The 19,961-nt window shown below is 43.1% G+C and overlaps 2 protein-coding genes across 3 annotated transcripts; one reads left to right on the top strand and one right to left on the bottom strand.

Annotated features, from left to right (window-relative positions):
* Positions 1-202: 202 nt before the first annotated feature.
* Positions 203-6,300, bottom strand: gpr137c (G protein-coupled receptor 137c). Its single transcript, XM_062381018.1, has 8 exons — positions 5,692-6,300; positions 4,979-5,028; positions 4,776-4,883; positions 4,535-4,673; positions 3,989-4,138; positions 3,462-3,587; positions 3,254-3,378; positions 203-3,156 (listed from the first exon to the last, which is right to left on the bottom strand). The coding sequence occupies exons 1-8, from the start codon at positions 6,067-6,069 to the stop codon at positions 2,874-2,876; spliced, it is 1,359 nt and encodes a 452-aa protein (XP_062237002.1). The 5' UTR covers positions 6,070-6,300; the 3' UTR covers positions 203-2,873.
* Positions 6,301-6,883: 583 nt separating this feature from the next.
* txndc16 (thioredoxin domain containing 16) lies at positions 6,884-15,306 on the top strand. 2 transcript variants are annotated; one of them, XM_062381041.1, is made up of 20 exons: positions 6,884-7,269; positions 7,442-7,609; positions 7,916-7,998; positions 8,123-8,196; positions 8,460-8,534; positions 8,696-8,817; positions 9,011-9,101; positions 9,208-9,376; positions 9,506-9,675; positions 9,801-9,861; positions 9,949-10,081; positions 10,170-10,316; positions 10,418-10,477; positions 10,622-10,826; positions 11,697-11,833; positions 12,052-12,136; positions 12,392-12,533; positions 13,257-13,444; positions 13,540-13,730; positions 14,348-15,306. In XM_062381041.1, exons 2-20 carry the CDS (start codon positions 7,456-7,458, stop codon positions 14,569-14,571), a joined length of 2,511 nt encoding a protein of 836 aa, XP_062237025.1. In that variant the 5' UTR covers positions 6,884-7,269; positions 7,442-7,455; the 3' UTR covers positions 14,572-15,306. The 2 variants fall into 2 exon arrangements, with proteins under 2 accessions (XP_062237025.1, XP_062237026.1); XM_062381042.1 differs by having other exon boundaries at positions 6,884-7,280.
* The last annotated feature ends 4,655 nt before the right edge of the window (positions 15,307-19,961 follow it).

Here is a 19,961-nt window from a genome sequence, read left to right as displayed (position 1 = left end):
GGGGAACAGTGTTATTGGTGTTACAGTGTTATAAATCCACACTTGTCGATGTGACATTGAAAATGTGCTATTGTAAAAGTTCCACTGGAGAAATAAAGTAAATGATGTTTGATTCTTTACCTGTCTTCAGTCTGTCCTCTATAAACTCTAGTGAGTGCCAGTTGTATTCATAAATATTTACAGAGAAAGAAAAATATAAATGTAGGTAAATAAATCTACTTTTAATGAAGGATTACATTTTCACAAATCACATCCTGGACATTGTTTCTGTCCTGGAAACTGCAGCAACCCACCTCGGCCATGTTGCTCTGGGTAGTTGGCCAGCGACTCTCTTTTCGGAAAAGTCCGAACCGGTCCGACCCAACAATCAGGACATTCATCCGTGTGAACGCTGATCACACCCTGTCCATCAGTCCCAGTGAATTAACGTCCTCCATGAACAGTGACCGCTTCCTTTCCATCTCAAAACAGTGCAGTGGGTCTTTATTCAACATGGTAGTGCTTCTTTTCTTGCATACACATCGTTATTGATCTGTCACACACTAGATTACATTCAGTTTGGCCGCGGATAAAACAGCTCATAAAACAATCGTCAATGGAAATCACTTTGGAAAGATATATTAAGATAAAGATATGACACTGAGTTCTTGCGCTCTGGTACAGACGCATGCACTGCAGGTGTTAACAGATGTTAGAACAGCTGGACGCAGACGTTCACTGTGTTTTAAAGTGCCCAGTGAAACCTGTTGATACATGCAACGCTTTACACAAACAGCAATTTTCTTCAAATGACGTCACCGCTAATTTGTTCTGAGAAACAGAACCAGGCGTTTAGATAGTGAACAGTAAAGGAGCAGTGTGTGGGGTGAGGTCGGATCTCTGGCAGGATCAAATATTTAACCATTATATTTTATTTTCTGTAAAGTCACCTAAAACTAAGAATAGTGTTTTCGTGACTTCAGAATTAAGTTTTATGAAAATTACAACTTTATTCTTGTAATATTTCAAAGTCGTAATATTCTGTCTTAGTTCTCGAGATGCCACCAGCTCCTACACACTGAACCTCTAGGTCAAAGGTTACATGGTCATTTACAGATTGAGTTGATGACAAATGTCTGAGACGTACGATAGCGTTCAGAAACACTCCTCAGTCCTGACAAGTCAAATCCAGTCATTTCATTTTGAGAACTGGGACATTCACAAAAAACAATTCTATTAACGTGAAAAAAGACCACAGTCTATCATTAGATTCAGAAAATGTGAGGTTATGAATAATGATAGGAGAGAGGGAAAGTGGAAGAGACTATAAAATCTGTAAAATACACAAATCACATTAAAAAAAGCAAACTACACAAGAACAAAAATGTGAGATCAAAAACATACCGACTCAAAACTTAACCTGCTTGGATTAGAAATGGATTCGACATTATCGATTAAAAACATCCCACCCCATCCCACCTTTTTCTGTGCAAAAATAGTTTCCTTAAGGAATGAAAGTCTTAGATATGAAAAGGCGATGGCACATTGATCCTTCTTTTTAAAGGATGAGCAGTAACGGGTTGAAGGAAACACACAAAGAGGGGAAATCCTACATTCACTCCCCAAAGCCTTTTTTAATCTGAAGGTGAATTTCTAAGTGCAAATAGCTCACCGCTCACAAACAGGAGCTGATTCCTTCCAGTTTTTGGTCAAATATATTGTCCAGCGTTGAGTATCACATATTGCAACTTTAATCCTTAGTATATTGATCATTCTTCTGTCATTTGTCACCTATAATGTACTGTGACTTCTCTTTTAATATAGTTTCCATTGTGTGATTGTGGGTTAAGAACCCTGGACAGCGCCGGCACGTTTGACCGGGACTGTTCTATGGAGAGTGACGGTAACTCCCACATGGCAGGGACATGTTCTATTGTTTATTTACCACTGACATAAACTGACCAGGATTGTAATATCAGTTACGAATACTGCGAAAAATACTTATACTTACACATGAAACTATGCAAGTCTTGTAGAACTTTCTATTTATGTGGCAGCCACATTAACGTTCACAGTATGAAAACGCAAAAAATCTGCAACTAAAAAGATAATATTAGCGTGTGTGTGATTGATGGGTCTATTAGATCTAGTTAGAGTAGAAATTCTCCCTATATTCAAAGATCTAGCGTCTGATAGAAGCCGGCTAATCCTCAACGAAACAGCAACCAGTGGTAAAATGGCAAAAGCTACTTTCTGTAATGTATTCAGACGTAAAAGTGAGAAACACCATGAAATCTATAGATGCATATCATTGTCAGATCATCAGGATTGAGGATCACGCTGGGGCGAGCATCCCTCTCTGTGGTTGTCCAGCCGATATGACCACTTAAATGCTACATATGGCCGCATCATGTTTGTCTCAACTCAATAAGCCCACTTGTACCGCCCATAGAAGCGCAACTGAATACAATTTAAGAGGAATGTGAAATTGGACCATAAGAGCGATTATTAGGACCCTGATGAATCCACTTTCAAAAATGACAACCTGCATGACAAACATTTAACAGGAAAAGTTTGGTCTTTGCAGTTTTAGGTTCATTAGCAACAACTCTGGTCCCCGGTCTGCGCTGGCTTCCACTCTGTTCCGTTTTCTTCCTTTTAAAGATGGTGAAGTCTTCAAAAAGAAGTTTGTCGTGGCACAACAACTTCCTTGTTGTTGATTTCACCACGTTTTTTTAAAACAACCAGTTCTTGTGCTCTGGACGCGGCCCTTAGCATCTTCCATAGTACCACTCAAGGGCACCTGCTTCGATGTAGTCTGGGAGGCAAAATGGTGACGCAAATGTAGACACTCGCACAAAGGACCGACATGTTAGTGTCGGTCCTTTGTACTCTTAATTCTGTGGAGTGCAGAAATATGTTTGCGACCCGCAGTAATAATTTTGTGGCGTGGAGTAGTAGTTACTGTGGTGATGGTGGTGGTAGTTGTTGTTCTGTGGGGTGGAGTAGTAGTTGTGGTGGTGGTGGTGACTCTGGACGTTCCCGTAGGCAAAGAGCACCGGGGCGGTGGAGGGTGGCGGCTGCAGGGCGGACGTGGCGCCCGCCGGCAGAGCCCCGTTACACTGGATGGAGCCGTACCAACTGGACGCACCCAGCTGGGGCGTGCTGGAGAGCAGGCTGAGAGGAAACAGAGAATTAATCAGTGGCCGTATTGACTTTTCAAAGTATCCTTGAAAAGCCGATACTGGACGGTGTTTGTGCTTGTGGTGCCCACCTGGCTCGATCAGCCCGACTGTTGATGCTTCTGGACAGGTCGTCGTCACTGTCGTACCGGCGAGGGTTGTCAAAGAAATACGTTCTGGAGCCGAAACTGTGGCTGTTGATCATCCCTCCGGCAGTCTGAGGGATACGGTGGAGGTTCAAGCATCTTCAGCATTTGAGAGAGTTAAAAGCTCCTTTGGATTTTTAATGGCTTCTCTTACCAGGTTTTGGTTGGGTCGCTGGACTCGGAAGAATACCACGACTAAACTGGTGGGTAGCAGCTCCCAGAAGAAGGAAATGATCCCAAACACAATGTAGGCTTCACCGCTGATCTCCTGCATGTCAGCCTGAAACAAACACAAACACATACAATGTCAAATCAAGCTTCCCCCTGCCTCCAGTCACCATGTGAAGCTTTTCCTTCTTGTGTTATTTATCATTGAAATCACAGGTGATCAGGCTGCGTTCTCCATCTGAGAAGAATGTTGAGATGCTGAACCGACAGCTGGGATACAGACAGATTAAAGGAATCATTTCTAATGTCAGATTACACACACACACACACAATGATGGAACCCTTTCTAATGGGCTGTCCATCTCAAGGCCTGAGCCCTGATGTAGGTCAGAACACACACACACACACACATACATATACACGGTTATTTATAGCCAGATGAAGCCCTTTACCCATCAAGCATTGCTATCCCAAATCTCCTCAACATACGCACACACACACTTGATCCATTACCTGATCAGAGCCACTGTACCAGCCGCAGTTAAAGGGATTGGGTCGGTCCTCTGGTGACAGAACCACCACCACCAGGTTGTAACAGGCCCTGGAGGTGAAGAGGAGAATCACCACGGCTCCGACAGCGGTGGCCTGGCACACGGACGTACCCTGCAGGAAGAGGCATCGGGCTTATTGCAGGCGTTTACACTCATGAATCAGAACTGAATGTCAGATATGGGCCACAGATGTGATCCACCAATATGACTGAGGCCTCTCTGTGACCGAAATGAGAAACTTCAGGCCAGAAATTGAATTTGATGTGAGGTAAATGTAAGCGCCTGTGCTTGCTTGAGTCATGAGTCACATTCATTGTATTCTGCTGGGAACCCACAGTTCATGCAAACATGAGGGCTTTCTGTGCTTAACTAGATATTTCATACATGTGAACATACATTTTCTAACTACAACAGAGTATTAGGTCCTCTTAAATAAATAGTATTTTTTGAGGTTTCATTTCTCAGCACAAAGCTGCAGTACAATTATCTGATGAATTCCCGGTTTTACCTTAGATTCAAGGTAAACGTTGGCAGAGGACATCTTGGCAATCTTGAAGATGCAGACGGCCAGAGAGACGGCACACAAGACGAACAGACTGTCGCTGATCAGAACTCGGGCCAACACTGCATGTCTGATGCCCCCATCACTGCAATCAGGAGGATATCAACTCGCTATGATAATCACACAAACTCTTTATATTCACAAATACACTGATATGTATTCATCGCAGTTTTTTTGTTGGGTTTACCTCGGTGATTCCGAACGCTCCAGGGCTCCTTGCACTAACAGTGCACAAGTTAGATTCACCACCAGGAAAAATATACTGAGACACAGGAAGAACAACCGTAGAAGAACCCTGGAAAATACAGTTAGAGGAGAAGGTTGTATTCAGACTTTCTGTTCTTGACAACATAGAAAAGAGAATAAGGTCCAAACAGAGACAGGACTCACTTGTATTTGGTGAGCTCTGGGGAATACTTGGCTTTGGCCTTAAACATCACCTGAACAAAGACACGAACAAATATTATTGAATACATATCATCATTATTCTTCAGGGGATATCAACAGGCGGCTGCTCTGTTACCAACATGTTATGTGGGACACTGACCTTCACTGATCTAGTTCACTCACTTCCTGACATGACCTTTTACTTTTGAAAGATGTTTAATTAAATATTAACTAAACTAAGCTGCACAAACACACAGGTAAATAAATAATTTCAAAGAATATTACCTTAAATAATCAGTCACATTCAAGGTGTGATTCATAGTCATAAGGTTCAGGGTGAGGACTCATCACAAATAGCGAAGTATTTCCACACATGCATGTGAGTGTCAGATGGTCGCCTGTGAGTAATGATGCTTCAAGTTCCCCCTGACCTCCTGAAAACACAGTGCAGTGTCACTCTGTCTCAAACAGAGACACTTTAAGAGAGTGGCTCGTGTTTCCCCTTTAGAAAAAGATATTGCTTCACACACCGTTTCTTTGAAAACTAATATAGAGGGAAATATTCTAGAGTTGTTCGTTCCACAATCTAACCCCCACAATTGAAAGCACATTCGCTTGTGCAGAAGTGAAACACTGAGTTTTGACATGTGAAATCATAGGAAAACAGTGTCAGCACTTTTACAGAATCAGGTCAAACAGCCAGTGCACATTCTTACCTGTGTGAAGTAGAGGTTGAGCAGGCAGAGAGTGAAGAACTGCAGGCAGACCGGGCAGCAGTACAGCAGCCAGTAGGCCATGGGCTGCAGCTGGTTGGCCTGCAGCACATTTCTGAAGTAGAAGGAGAAGAGGGTGGTCCTGAGCGCTGCCCACAGCAGGCACAGGAACAGAAACACGCTCTGGAAGCTGAAGCGCTTGTGTCCGTAGTGCAGAATGAGCCAGAGCTGCAGGTAGACGAAGAGGAACAGGACGGAGTAGAGGACAGTGTAGACAGTGGTGAGGCTGAGCTCCAGTGCTGGGGAGGCTGCAGCTCCTCCAGGGGACCCCTCCAGGGAGGGAAACAACCCGGAGGGCAGCTCCTCTCCTGCGGGAAACATCTCCACTAACACATGGGCAGTCTCGGACGCTAAAAGTGGGTCAGACCTGGGCTTAGATCATCGTGGATGACAAAAAATAAGACGAGTGGAAATGGCAAGATGCTCATTCTAAAAACAAGTGGCATAATAAAACTGCACCGTGGGTTTAAATCCCATAAATGAAAAACAACAACAGGAGAGAGAGAGAGAAGGAGACAGAGGGAGCGAGGTCTCTGTGTTGTTCTCTGCAAAAACAACTTGAGGGGGCAAAACCTCCAGATCAGCTGTGATGCACTTTTATACCCGCCCCTTGCTCCAAATTCAGAAAGAGAAACTGGCCCATCTGTGATCGCCATTTTGGCTCAAAGCTCCATTCAATCTCATCCGCAACAGCTGATTCCGGAGCCACTGAGTCTAGCTAGTTTCCGAGCAAGAAGTTCCGCACACTCCCACTCTACTGGCGCGCCACCCTATTGGTCGACTCTACAGCCCAGCCTCCGCAGCACCCTCGCTGCATTGGCTCACGGTGATGTCAGCTTTGGAAGCTTCCCGCCCCCGCAAGATAATTGGTCAATGTCATTGTGGGCGTTCCTCACAGAAGCGTCAAAACAACTCTGCAAACTGAGGAAGTGAACACCTTCAAAATAAAAGGTTGTAATGTTGGTATTCACAGAGAAACCACCTTTAGAGGCACAAAATTGAACACAACTACCCGTCCCACTCATATAAAATTACTCCCGTGTTTTGCGCATGAACTCCTCAACAATGCGAGATAGATTTCCAATAAAATATTTTATTTTGAAACAATAACAGGAAACACTATTCTAACTCTACTGCCCTTTCAGCGATTCTCGTAAAGTTTGAGACATTTCTCAGTTGTCGGTGCGCACTTTGGCAAAAAACAACCTTTCTGACTATCTGTCCATGTGCCTACATCTCCCATTGACACGCACCCTCCATTTCTACACGTTTTAATGCGAGCTAGCTCCGATAACCACAGGCTAACAAACAAACAGGCAGCTAGCAAGCCAAGCTAACACGTTAGCTTCAGCACCACTGATAACTAAAGCCCTTTCTGGACTTTAATCGGGATTTTAACACCATCGGGACACACATTACTCAAAGTTTCAGAGTACAATGTCTTCATATACGAGTGCAAGTGGTGGTTTGCAGCTTGGAAAAACTCAAGTTGAACTTTAACCCTACTTCCGGCTACCTCAGGTAACAGTCAGGTAGCATCCTTTGCTTTGTTTACATTTTTTTCCATTTAAAAGACTGAATATACGAAGCAGCTATATATGGGACGATGATGAGGATAAACAGGCAACATCCAGAAAGTATCATATTAATAATCTGTGTTTTCTCTCTCACTTTGGAACATCTCCCCCTCCAGAGATCTTCTGCACCATGTGGATGTGCATGGCTGCTCTGCTGCTGTGGGTGAGGTCAGGAGGATGCACAGATCGGGCCAACACCTCCGAGCTGCTTGAGTACAGCGCCCTGGACTTCTATGAGAAACTGCACTCTGGGAAGATGATGTTTATCTACTTTGAGCAGAAAGGTGAGAAGCTCGACGCAGTTCTTCACATGGAACTTGTTCTTTGTGGCATCAGTGATGTTCCTGCCGGACCAACGACTTCTAACACATGTTGGTTCACACAAGTCCGCAACTATTTCAACAGAGATAACATCACAGAACCGTTACTGTTATCTTTTCAAATGCCAGGTCCCTTTCCAATCCATATCTTCTTCATTTTTTTTTCATCAATTTGTAACAACAAAAAGAAATACGATCCGTGAACTCTGTCTTCTATTTGGTGTTTAAAGCTTCGATCTACAGCGTTAGTGTCTGCTCCTCTGTCTCCAGTGTCTCCGACCATCTCTCTCTTCTTGGTGGAGCTGGAGATGTCTGCTGAAGCTCTGCACGACTATGGCGTACTGGTCGGCAAGGTATCAGTGCTATGTGCTGCATCTGTCAAACATCTGTACAAGTCTCCAGTGCTTCTATATTCAGACACAGAAGCTGGTAAGCAACTGTGTTGCAGATCATTCACTTTACTTTCTTTCTGTTCAGGTTAACTGCAATAAAGAGCCGGTTCACACTTACTGCACAGACGAGAGGCTCCTGCATTCAGCTTTTCTGTTCAGGTAGGTTGTGTAGGCAGGAAGTACAGTGGTGGGTCACAACATTCAAATATAATCAGACAGGATATAAGTAGTAACTAATAACTCGCTGATATAAATGGGGATTAAACAATAGAAACACTTGTCAGTTCCACAGCAGCACAATCTACTGTTGAGTTAGATCAGCATCTCAACAATGTCAACATGAACATGCTGGTCTGTTATATTCATTTGAGCTAAGAGGTGACCATCTTCTCTCACTGTCTCGGACCATGTCTCTGGGTCAGGGGGGGGAAGGAGTTCCTGGGTTTGGATTTGGACACTGTGTTTGACGTCAACTCCATCGTCTCTGAAGTCCTATTGTAAGTAAAAATCACTCTATTCCATCATAGGAGATACTTTCCTTAAATGATAAATGACAATATCGTGTGATGAAGGATAAATGATGAATTTAAAGTCGAGGAAAATGCAGAGGCCTTTTTCTGTTTTAATCAAATCAGCGTGTGTGTTTCTTCCTTTGCAGCGCCATCCTGCGTGAAGAGGTCCGGTACGTGCACACTGACGCAGACCTGTTGGCCATGGAGAAAGCCGCCAGGGGCCAGAAGAATATTGTGCTGGGCTACGTGCGCAGCCTGGGAACACAAGGTGTGAACGGGGAGGGTGGATTTAAGGTTGAGTGAGAGTGGTTGTATATTGTAATAATGGAGATGATCCCACTGACGTATTTAACAACTGATTCACTGATTGTTCTGTGTCAGGCTGCAGCTTGTGTTTGATTGATTGACTTGAATGACTCATCACGTTAATTGCATTGTCTTTGCTGATGATGTCACATCAGAGCACAGATCAATGATGGAGACGGCGTATGTGTACGGATCCAAATACCAGTTCATCCTCATAACAGGAGGACCAGTGCTCAAACATTTAGGGTATGTGTCTTTTTCCAGTTCTCTTCTTTTCTCTGAAGCATTTAAAATGTGTCACACAAAAAGTTTGAATTGACTGTGTCTCTCTCCCTCTCTCTTCCTCCTTCAGTGTTAATGAATCGTCTCACCCGTCTCAAGTGTGGTTCCTCCATTGTCGAGTTCACAGTACCTTCATGACCCCTATGACCTCTGAGCGCTGCCCTTTGACCCGCATGAGGAAACCTCTGTCCGTCCTCAGCCTCCACTCCTTCCTGCAGCTCATGGAGGCTCCACTGGTGGTGAGTAGTACGACAGTGTATACTCACTGTGGAGATCTCAATACTCAATACAGGAGAAGTTAAATTTAAACTATTTACATGTACATATTAATCAGAACATTTGTTAACATGTTGATTCTCAACCGCCAGTCTGAGGTATACAACAACCCCTCCATGGTCCCGCCCCCTCAGTTCCCCTACCAGCAGACCCCCCAGGTCTTCCTGTTCTCCCGTCCCGAAACTGCACACCTGGACCTGGACACAGCGACAACTCTGGCCTGGAGGCTGCGGGGCATTGCCCTGGTGCTGCTTGTTCACAGGTGTGTGGTGAAAAACGTCTTTTGAGGATTACGTTTGCGTTCTCTCACAATACTTCTATGTAACCTCTTAATACTTAAGTCTGTGTGTCTGATTGTGTGTGTCTGTTTGTGTGTGTGTGTTTCAGCCAGAGTCATTCAGTGAAAACCCCTGATGAACATAATGCTGCTTACAGGCTGCCCGAGAAGGTGAGAAACCAAATAAACAAACTAAATCACTCATTAGCTTTACTCATGTGTGCTGATTATGTGTGTGTGTGTGTGTGTGTGTGCAAGAGTTTAGAGGTGAAGTATCTGCACTTACACAACCTTGATGAGGTGATGGAGCTCTTTACACATCCAGAGAAAGAGACAGAAGAGGAGGAGGATGAAGAGGAGGGCGAGGATGAGGAGGAGGACTCAGATCTTGGTCAGTGTCTGATGGTAAAATTAATTGAATAACCGTGAAGAATAAGGAACTATAATGTTTATATATGTGTTTCTGTGTTGGTCTTCAGCCAAGCTGGACGATGAAATCGCTGCGTCCGTCTACAAAACCCGAGGCAGCTTCCTGGACATGGACTCAATCGCCCAACTCACCTCTGACAACTTCCACACTGCAGTAGCACAAAACAGCCTCACCGTGGTGCTGTTCTACCTCAAATGTAAGACCCAGTCTGGCCTGTCAGCGACGGTGAGCAAATGATTCTGAACTAACAAATAAATGTGAATGGAAATGAGTGTAGATGCTGTTTCTCACCACCAGGGGATGCTGTTTCAATGGCTGTGCTCAACTCTTTCATTGAAGTTGCAGAAAGACTTGAAGGTGACTCGAGCTGCAAACTCCAGATATGAACTATCTCTAAATTTGATTGTGGATTTATAACCTCTGGTCTTTTTCTAAACGTATGTGTTTATCTTATTAATTGATCTAATGCAGATGTTTGACTGATGTCATATCATTTTACAGACTCTGCGGTTGACAACGTGCAGATGAGCTCAGTCGACTGTGGAGAGTGGACCGACCTCTGTGCTGCCCAGTCAGGCTCAGCTCTCCCGGCCCTATTCACACCAATCACAGCCTTCCCCGGCATTTGGGTCTTTCACCCCCAGGCGTCGGCGCGGCACTACAGCGGCATGCTGGGTAGCGAGGCGCTGCATCGCTTCATACTGCTGTGAGTTTTCTAACAGCCATAAGAAAGAGTCTCAACTGGAGTTAAATGATATGAAATAACATTATTATTTTCAGCGAATAAAGCACATCTGGATCATTTCGCTTTGCGGCTCAGATTTGGACTTTTCTGTTTTTCTAATGTGTCTCTTGAGAGTAACACAACTTTAAACAAGTACTAACTCAACAATGCTTTCCTGTTGTATGTGTTTAATTATGTTTTTGTTTTAGGGAGCACAGTCACTGCTTATCTAAGCGATTACACAGAGTAGAACTTCACAAATCAAAGTCCACTTTAAAGACGTCTTAACGTTCTGTTGAACCTTAAATCTCCACATATTATAAAGAGGAAACATCCTGCCCCCCCCCCCCCGCAGGGATGTTTGTCTTGGACACTATTAGAACTGCACCAAGTTAAACAGTTTCTAAGAAAAACAACCGATACTGAAAACGACTGAACAAAGTAGTCAAGACGTGATTGTATCAGAATCATAATGTTGTTTCTCGTCACAATTTATCTTCTGTACCTCAGAAAAAACAGGAAACACAGGAAACACATGTCAACATGTTCAAAACATAAATTAGTTTCATGAGTTTGGAGGAAAAACGGCTGCTGCTCTTCCACAACTCAACTTGTTCTTGGCCTTATTGAACCAACTAAAACAGCAGGACAAAAAGCAGCTTCTCAGGGAACCTCTTGTGAACATATATCAAGTCTGCGGGATTCAGAGTCAATGGTTCATCTCTTCTGCTATAATTAGATTTGTCCCTTAATCAACTAGGATTTAAATAAGGTTGTTCCTCCTAATAAATAATGCTTTATAAATCAAAAAGGAAGTCTTAAATGTTTGTGTAAACTTTGCGGTTTAACCAGGAGCTGCTCAGCCTCGCCAACACTACTGACCACAGAGGAGGAAGTGGCATCATTTCTACAGAGGGTGCCACACCCTGAGTTAGCGGGGTACAAGCCCAACAGAGTATTGGGACTGTTTCAGTCTCCAACACATGCAGGTAGGAGGCTGTGAGCATGTGTTGGCCACCTCACTGGCTAATAATTACAAACAAAAAGTAATAACGATCTAACCCATCTTTTTTTGTATGGCACTTTTCTAGAGGTTAAAACAAGAAGAATACAATAAAGCATTCGACTTAAATCAGATTGAATATGGTTAAAGAAGGGATTTGATAGTACTAACAGATGTGATGTTGATGCTTCTCTCTCTCCCCAGGTGCCCCAGTGTTTACTGAAGCAGCAGAGTCACTGAGAGGAGAGGTGCTAACTGGTCTGCTCACTGACAGACTGGCAGAGAAATGGTAACGGCTCTGATTCCCCTTCAACAACAGTCGGGAGTAAATTAGATCATAAGAGCAGGCAAATTTGTAATTGCATCTAAAAAGCACCCTGGGATCGATCACTCACTGTTATTCAACAATATACCATGATTTTGCAATGAACAACCAGATGTGTCCTGGTTAAACACGTGTGCACAGTATACGAGAATGGTCATGTGTTGTGTATTGAAATTTTATTGGGTTAAATAACGTGTGTGTGTTGTGTTTGCTGCTCAGGGCCGCAGACCACACCGTGGACCTTCCTGCAGTGCTGGCGTTCCCCTCCTGGAGGACACCCACTCGTCCCTCCATGCTGCCTGTGGCGTCCTCTGCCAAGGAGCTGCTCTCCCACATCCACACTGCTCTGCTCCATCCAATGGTAAATCACACTGTGTGTTTAAAGTTCTCTCTGTGGTGTACGCTTTTTTTTTTTCTACTGGAAATACTAAACAGAAAGTGATCGTTTTCCTACAATTAACTGATTAGAAGTAATAACTTAAGTAATACAAGCAAAATTCTACATCCCAAGGTCTCTAAGGTCTGAGCCAGACTTCATTTATATCCCATGAAAAGGCCTTAAACAAACTGTGTGTGTGTGTGTGTTTCTTGGAAGTTTGTGAAAGCAAAGTTTAAATTGTTCAGGGTGTCACGGATAACAAGCTCCATATGTGGATCCAGTGTGTGAACGGGGTTTCTCTGCAAGGTCAGAGAGACACATCATGTCCCAGTTTCATTCGGTTCATGTAAACCGAGATGAAATGAAGCGAAAATGACAAATCTGAAAATCTAGATGTTGCTCAACAACTAAATAGAGTGAGAGCTGAAGTCCAAACAATGACACGTTCTGCCATTTGGTGGTGCTGTTGTCCTCGTTGAGTTTGTCCTGGAGCGCAGCAGAGCCTCAACTACGTAAAAGAAGAATTTATTTACATGTAGAAGAGACACAAATTCCTGATATTTATACTAATGTATATAATGTAATGTAATGTAATAATAACATATTTTGAGAATCAAAAGACTCGAAAGCACCTTTTTTCTATCTCCCTATATACAAATATCTATTTCTTTCTCCTCCTTTTTTTCACATCCCTTTTGTCTCCAGCCTGAACTGACTGTGGACAATCTGCCGTCCTTCTTCTGTCTGGGCAAAGCCCTCCTGCTCCTTTTCGTGGGAGAGGAGGAGGACGAGATTGGGCAGAGGCAGAACCAGGCGCTGGTGGAGGAGATGGGAAAAGTGGTGGAGCTGGGAGACGGGAGGATGGAGCGATATCTCGCCTGCTGGATCCACCTGTAAGTGCGATGATCAATTCACCCAAAAAATGTGAGCTTACTAAATGACACTGGTATTTCCCTTTATATCTATATTTCTACGTTGTATGTCCCAGTGGCCGAACTCCAGCTGGCATGTCGGTCCTGGGGTCCTACCTGGGCTCTATGCCCCCCCTGCCTGCTCTGGTCCTCAGCCATTTACCCACTGGAGGTGAGATCTATCAGTACCCCCCCAACACCCCAATACTGGCCGTGCCTGTGCTGCAGTGGCTTCAGAGGATCGAGGATAAGACAGAGTCACCTGCAGGTAAGAGGGATATAATGTAATAGAATAGGATAGTATAGTATAGGGAGCCTTAAATGTAAATTTAATTAGAGTTCCTGAAAAGAATATGAAAAAGTTTCACACTTAGTAGAAATGATATGATGGTAAAAGCTGGGAAAAGATTTAGTTCCCTACAGCTTGTTAAACAACATGTCCACTCCCATGTTGCAGCATCTGTTGCACTTCTGTCCGTCCTGGGAAAAGAATCCCTCACATGTTGCTCTCTCTGAGGTTCTACGTCCCCCCCCCCCAACCTGATTGATTTGATTGACTCTGTAATTGCTCCATAAAGTCCCTCATTTGCTTCACAGCTTGTAGTTTTGCAATGAGGCCATTTTCGCACATGCTGTTAAAATGCATCTTACTGTGTTTTCCAGCTGTTAATACATCGACAATGAGTAATCCAATTAACCTCTCACATTTACACCCGGTACGGAGGAGGTGGTCCTCTGCTGCAGCAGTGATGCTACTGTCTGCAGCCGTGACCTTCCTACCAAATGTTTATAAAGATGGACGACATGACGGCTCCCTGAAAGTGAAGCCAAGTCATCTCAGTCGCCAGGAAGTGGACAGGCTCTTATCTTGGTGTGTCTCTGCAGGGATGCTGGGTGAAGACCGTTGGCCTCCTGCTCGCAAGTTCTACGGGTTTCTAAAAATCATGGACACAGAGGAACCTGGCACCGCCCGGCAGCAGGTGCCTGAAGAGGAGGAAGAGCACGAGGAAGAGGAGAATATGGAAGATGATTCGTCGTCGGAAGAGGGGACAGATTCCTCCAGCTCTCCTGCTCCTGATGCTACCACGAACACTCACTCTGAACTCTGACAAGTCTTTTATATTAAATGATTATTTAATTTTTCTATTATGCAACTTTTATCGTCAGTTTTTTTAATTGTTTCTTGGAATTTTATGTCGGATTAGAAAATATTTAGCAAAAAACACATATTAATGAATTACACGACTGTGAAATTGTACAAATATGTTTTTATATTTATAAATCTCAGTGTCCTATGTATATAAATGTCATTCAACACATCTAAAGCTTTAGAGTTTGCTACATCAGGACCCAAAGTAAACAAGGGAGGAATTAAGAGGTTAGCAAACAAAATCCATAAATCCAAAACCAGAATATCCAAATCCAAAAGTGAAGAATCTAAGAGAGCTAGATCAAAAGTCAAAACGTTTTTCAAAGGTTCATGACGGAGGCAGAATCGTGACATGTTGTTATTTTCCCAGGGGTGTTAACACAACTGTTCAGTTTCATTTCCTGCAGTTTGACACCACCACAGTCGTTTGTGGTTTTGTGTCGGATTCACTGTGAATCTTCTGCTTTTATGTTAGTTTTCATTTTTTTAAGCTCCAACTTGCAGGAAGGGTCACGCAGTCACGTCAGTCTTGTTTACTAAATTCCTAATTATGCTTGATAATCAAGTTCCTGAAAATGCTTTATCAGCACAAGTTCCTAAAAATGCGTTATCAGCACAAGTCATCTCTTTTACTGTTACAATGTTATTAGCACATCTGCTTTCTCCGTAATAAACATTCTGTGTAATTTGCAAAGATTGCTGTCAATCACTATAATCTTTAATTTATTTTTAGACTTGTTTCAATTTAAAATCTCATAAATTCTCTTGCTTTATAAAAAGTCAACTCTAATCTATAAATGATTTAGGACTATAAGTGTATTTACACTGTAAAAAGAATTTTAGTTTTTTCAGTTTTTACAGCTGAAAATGAATTAAGACTAAATGAAATACAAAGTCTGATTAAATGTCAGAAGGGGATAGAATATGCTGCATCTCATCTTCTTTCAGGAAGATGAGATTTGTATTTCCTGCCGATCCAGGAAGTGACCTCATTGTGGTTGGGTAAATGTTTGTTGAACACAAGGTCAAGTTCCTATAGACACTAGGTGAGGTTAATTAAAATGATATATATATGTCGCTGTTGTAACAATCTGAAACAGAAAGGACAAACTGAGGAGAAGCAGAACTTGTAGTTAGCAACAGAGCGCAACAGTTAGCTAGCTAGCTAGTTCTTTCAAGTGTTCAGCTACCACGAAGAGGACGGATGTCAACATGGACACTGCGGTGTGAGAGGAAGGACTTGAACTTCAGATAAGGTGAGTTAGTCTCTAATCTGTTTGTCCACATGTACGTCACTGGTTGATTTAATGGAGGATACAGAGTTGTGTCCTCTACTGAGGCTGTTGTGTTGTTTTTTGTGTGTCTGCATTAGCACAGCAGCTAAAGTGTAACACAGCATCAAGAACAAGACGACGCTGAAGTTGTTAACACGCTGTTCACTTTCAGACACAACTTATTTACATTAGCTACCATCAGTCGCCATCTTGCATTTCTCTCTCTCCAGTCTCAACTTGTGCTTGTTCTACAATGCTGCCACCTAGCGGCTCGGAGGAGCCTTTCAATAACAGAACGCAGCAGCTGGAATCTTTCACGTATTTTCCCGGCGTCTGACATCAATTATGTGTTAATTGTATTTGGATGAGTAAAGTAGTGTCTTCTGTTTGAATGGATAAACTGAAATAATCAGTTGCCACGATAATATCATTATGGTTTTGAGACCAGTACACCAACGTCAGATGCACCTAGTTAATTTATCCTCTGAAGGAACAAGGCACCAGTCTGACCCCTTAGCATTAGAAAAAATATCATTCAAATCATTTTAAGAAGGATTTAACTGGGATTGTTGGATTTATTTGACTAAATATTTGATCCTAATTATCAAAAGAACAGAAGAACCCACAGCAGTTATTCCAGTTAGTCTGTCCGAGTGGATTTCTCCCTCATGAAGTCAGTGTTCAGTTTACAGTGTTGTGCTCAACTCGATCATCGTCAAACCTGCAGTGAGCGGAGTGGAAACACATGATCACCAGTGCGCCGGCTGGGGAAAGAGAAATGTCTGTTTACCGCTGCTTTTTAACGGTTTGCTCTCCTGCTCGTCGGCAGCTATTTCTGGCAAACGGTTTCCTGCCAGAGGAGCAGAGAATAGAAACCAACACATGAGATAATGGCGTGTTAGGATCTGGTCAGGTGGTATTTAAGAACAGGTCGACCCGATAACTGAGGAAATGAGCTGCTGTGTGCAGCTGCAGCTGATTGGATTAACCGGGCTTTTTGGTTCTTTCTCTGCTGCTTTTGTCTCTTAATGTCCGTGGTTCCATTTCCTGGTTCAGTGTCAGGCTTCACAGTCGGCTTCTGACCTCATCATTAAAAGATCTCACCCTGAGGCAACACTGAGGCTTTTACCAGCTTCAGACGAGACAGAAGAGAGAATGGGCAGCGTAAAAACTGGACCGACATTTTTTATCTCTATGCCTCAGTGTCGGCGACAGCAAGTGGCCAGAGGCGTTTGTCCGTCCATCTGCTTGTCCCATTCTTTAAAGGAAGAAATCACAAGGGAAGTTCAAGGTCACTGTGAACTAATGAAACCATTTTCTATCTTGTGAACATGTCTTAAGAAAGCCTCAAGAGAACTATTTCAGATTTGGCTCAAATGTTTTTGGATTAACTGATTTGTTTCTGGGGGTCAAAGGTCAACGTCACAGTGACCATAAAATAACGACTTTTTCCTTTCTTGAGCATCATATCTTGAATCTGCTTCGAGGGAATTCTTTCAGTTTTTTGACCAGTTGGGAATTTCTTTTTTATATATATTTCAGTGGTCAAAGGTCAAAGGTCACAGTGATCTCATTTATTGTGGATGCAGTTTGTCAGAAACACCTGGAGGAACTGAAACTGCTCTGGATGGTTGAGGCCCTCAACCGTCGTAATTCTTTTTCACACTGAGCTCAACATGTGTATTTTATTTCAGATTCTTCAGGATTTGCTGCTGTGGTCTGATGTGTGTGTTCATATATATGCTGGTTGATCCAGGGACACGCACACAAACCATCTTAAAGTAATTGTATTTGCTGCAGACTGACAGACTTGAATCACCGTGGGAATCTGTGTAGCAAACAATGCTTAGATTGCCAGTCGTTATACTGAGTCAATCCAGTTTAGCATAATCAATGTTTATTCATCTAAAATAGTTAAGGTTACATAACACAAACCACAATGGTTGGTTTCTTCTGTACAGCAGAGTTACCGGAGTTGGAAACAAACACAAGGCACGTGGACGAGGTATCTCGCTCGATCACTAGGACACGGTCATGGAGGCCCAGTGGTATAATAACACACAGATGCTTGAGGGCAAGAATGCAAAAGCAAATATGTGTTGATCGGGAGGCAGAAACACGGCAGAGCCATGAGGATTTGCTTTGGTGTTTCCCTGGAAAACAACCGATAACCATGAATGTCAGGACGCGGCCCCACACTTGGATTTGGTTTTCTTTTAGAGATGAACAGGTTCTTGCCTGAGGGCACTTCAGCAGGCGGACTGGAGGAGCAGGGAATTGAACGTTATGGGTCAACCCACTCCAGTGCTTATAAATGTGTGGGTTTTGTCTTTCCTGTCCCATTCGTTATCTTACGTCCCCTGAGACTGTACCCATGACTCTGGTCAGAGTGTAACTGTGAGCGGAAGGCCACTCTTTCCATCAGTATGTTTTATTTATCAGCTCCAGAGGTCACAGCTAATATTTGGCCCACTGACACACTGTGTTGCTGTGACAACTACTTGATTTCCTGCCTCTCTCCTGTCAAAATAAGAATACAAATATGTCACCACGACCTCATTCAAACCTGCTATTAATATCCATTCTGAGACATCTGAGTACAAGAGGACGGTGCGAAGAGCTGTCATGGTTCCCTATTTCCGTTCAATTACAAGTTAGTCTTGTGCTGGTCTTTCTTCTTGCTGCCATGTTTTAAGTTTAAAACAGATCCTTGAAATACAGTGAAGATATGTGCAGAATAGTGTTGATAGATAGAAACACAGGTTTTTTACCATGAAATGGTGAAAAGATTGAGATCTCATCTGTTGTCTCTTTTTCAACCACAACACAAAGAAATCTCTTTCCTCCTCCAGCTCATGGTGGATTTATAATACGACACCTTTCAGCACCTATTGTAGTGGTTGACAAAAGATGTGTGTGCGTGCGTGTGTGTGTGTGTATCGACGAGGAAACAGAGAGTGTGTGTAAATGTCACAGAGGAAGATACAGTCTCACTGACAGCTTCTCTTTAACTCTGAGATTTTCCACTTGATTTTTTTCTTCAGACCTTTCAAATATGTTGGGAATGATTCAGTGTTTTTTATTTAAACCTGTCATCTCAAAATCCGCCAGACGTCCATGGAATTTGCAACAAATGCACAGAAATTACAGCTGATGATGTCGTAGAGGATTATGAGGCCTGAGTTGTGTAATTTTGTTTGTGAAAATGCTGGTTTGTTATGTACTTTCAACCAACCTTTCTCTTTGCAAAGGTCATATCAGTAATTTTGTAATTGCTGTCCCTGATGGAAAATGTGTTTCCCCTTGTTACAAAATCTGAAGAGAAGTTGTGGTCAGATTGAGATTTTCTCTAGTAGTGGTTAGGTCAGAGTAAGTTAGGACATGTAAGCCAACGTCGTGTGTGTGTGTGTGTGTGCGTGTGCGTGTGCGTGTGCGTGTGCGTGTGCGTGTGCGTGTGCGTGTGCGTGTGTGTGTGTGTGTGTGTGTGTGTGTGTGTGTGTGTGTGTGTGTGTGTGTGTGTGTGTGTGTGTGTGTGTGTATTTGGTTTTTTGCATTTTTGCATTTTTGCATTTCACCAGGGACTGTCAGTCTACGTGTTTTTCTGCATTCTCCCTACTAGTACCAATCTGAAGCCGGTTGTGCAACAAAGGGGAACAGGAAGTTGTCATCACATGGCCCTGATGTCACACAGAGTGAGCGGACACCATGGGACACTAAACACATGCCTTGTTGTGTTTTTCTTTCTTACAGCCGCTACCGAGCTTCACTGTAGGGATCTGTCATCTTTATTTGTTTCAGACCAAAACCTTGAATGGTGGGACACTGACTTATACTGGAGTTGCCCTGAGTTCCCCCTTTCATCTCATGCCTCTTTTATCGTTCTCATGTAAATGACTGCTCCATTAAAGGGATGGTTTGGTTTAAAGGAGTCTTCTTTATAAGTTTGACGATGCGGTAAAGGTGAGCCGAGCTCCGCTGCTGTAAAACTCTGCGATAAAGTCTCTAAAGTGTAAACTTTTTAAATTCTCCAAATATGGAGAAACAATCACGTTTGCTTCAGGGAAGAGAGACGTCT

Source organism: Platichthys flesus, chromosome 22 (genome assembly GCF_949316205.1).
Source record: "Platichthys flesus chromosome 22, fPlaFle2.1, whole genome shotgun sequence".
In the NCBI taxonomy this organism is placed as follows: domain Eukaryota; kingdom Metazoa; phylum Chordata; class Actinopteri; order Pleuronectiformes; family Pleuronectidae; genus Platichthys; species Platichthys flesus.
Note: the sequence above shows the minus strand (reverse complement) of the source record. Positions and strands in the feature narration are given on the sequence as shown.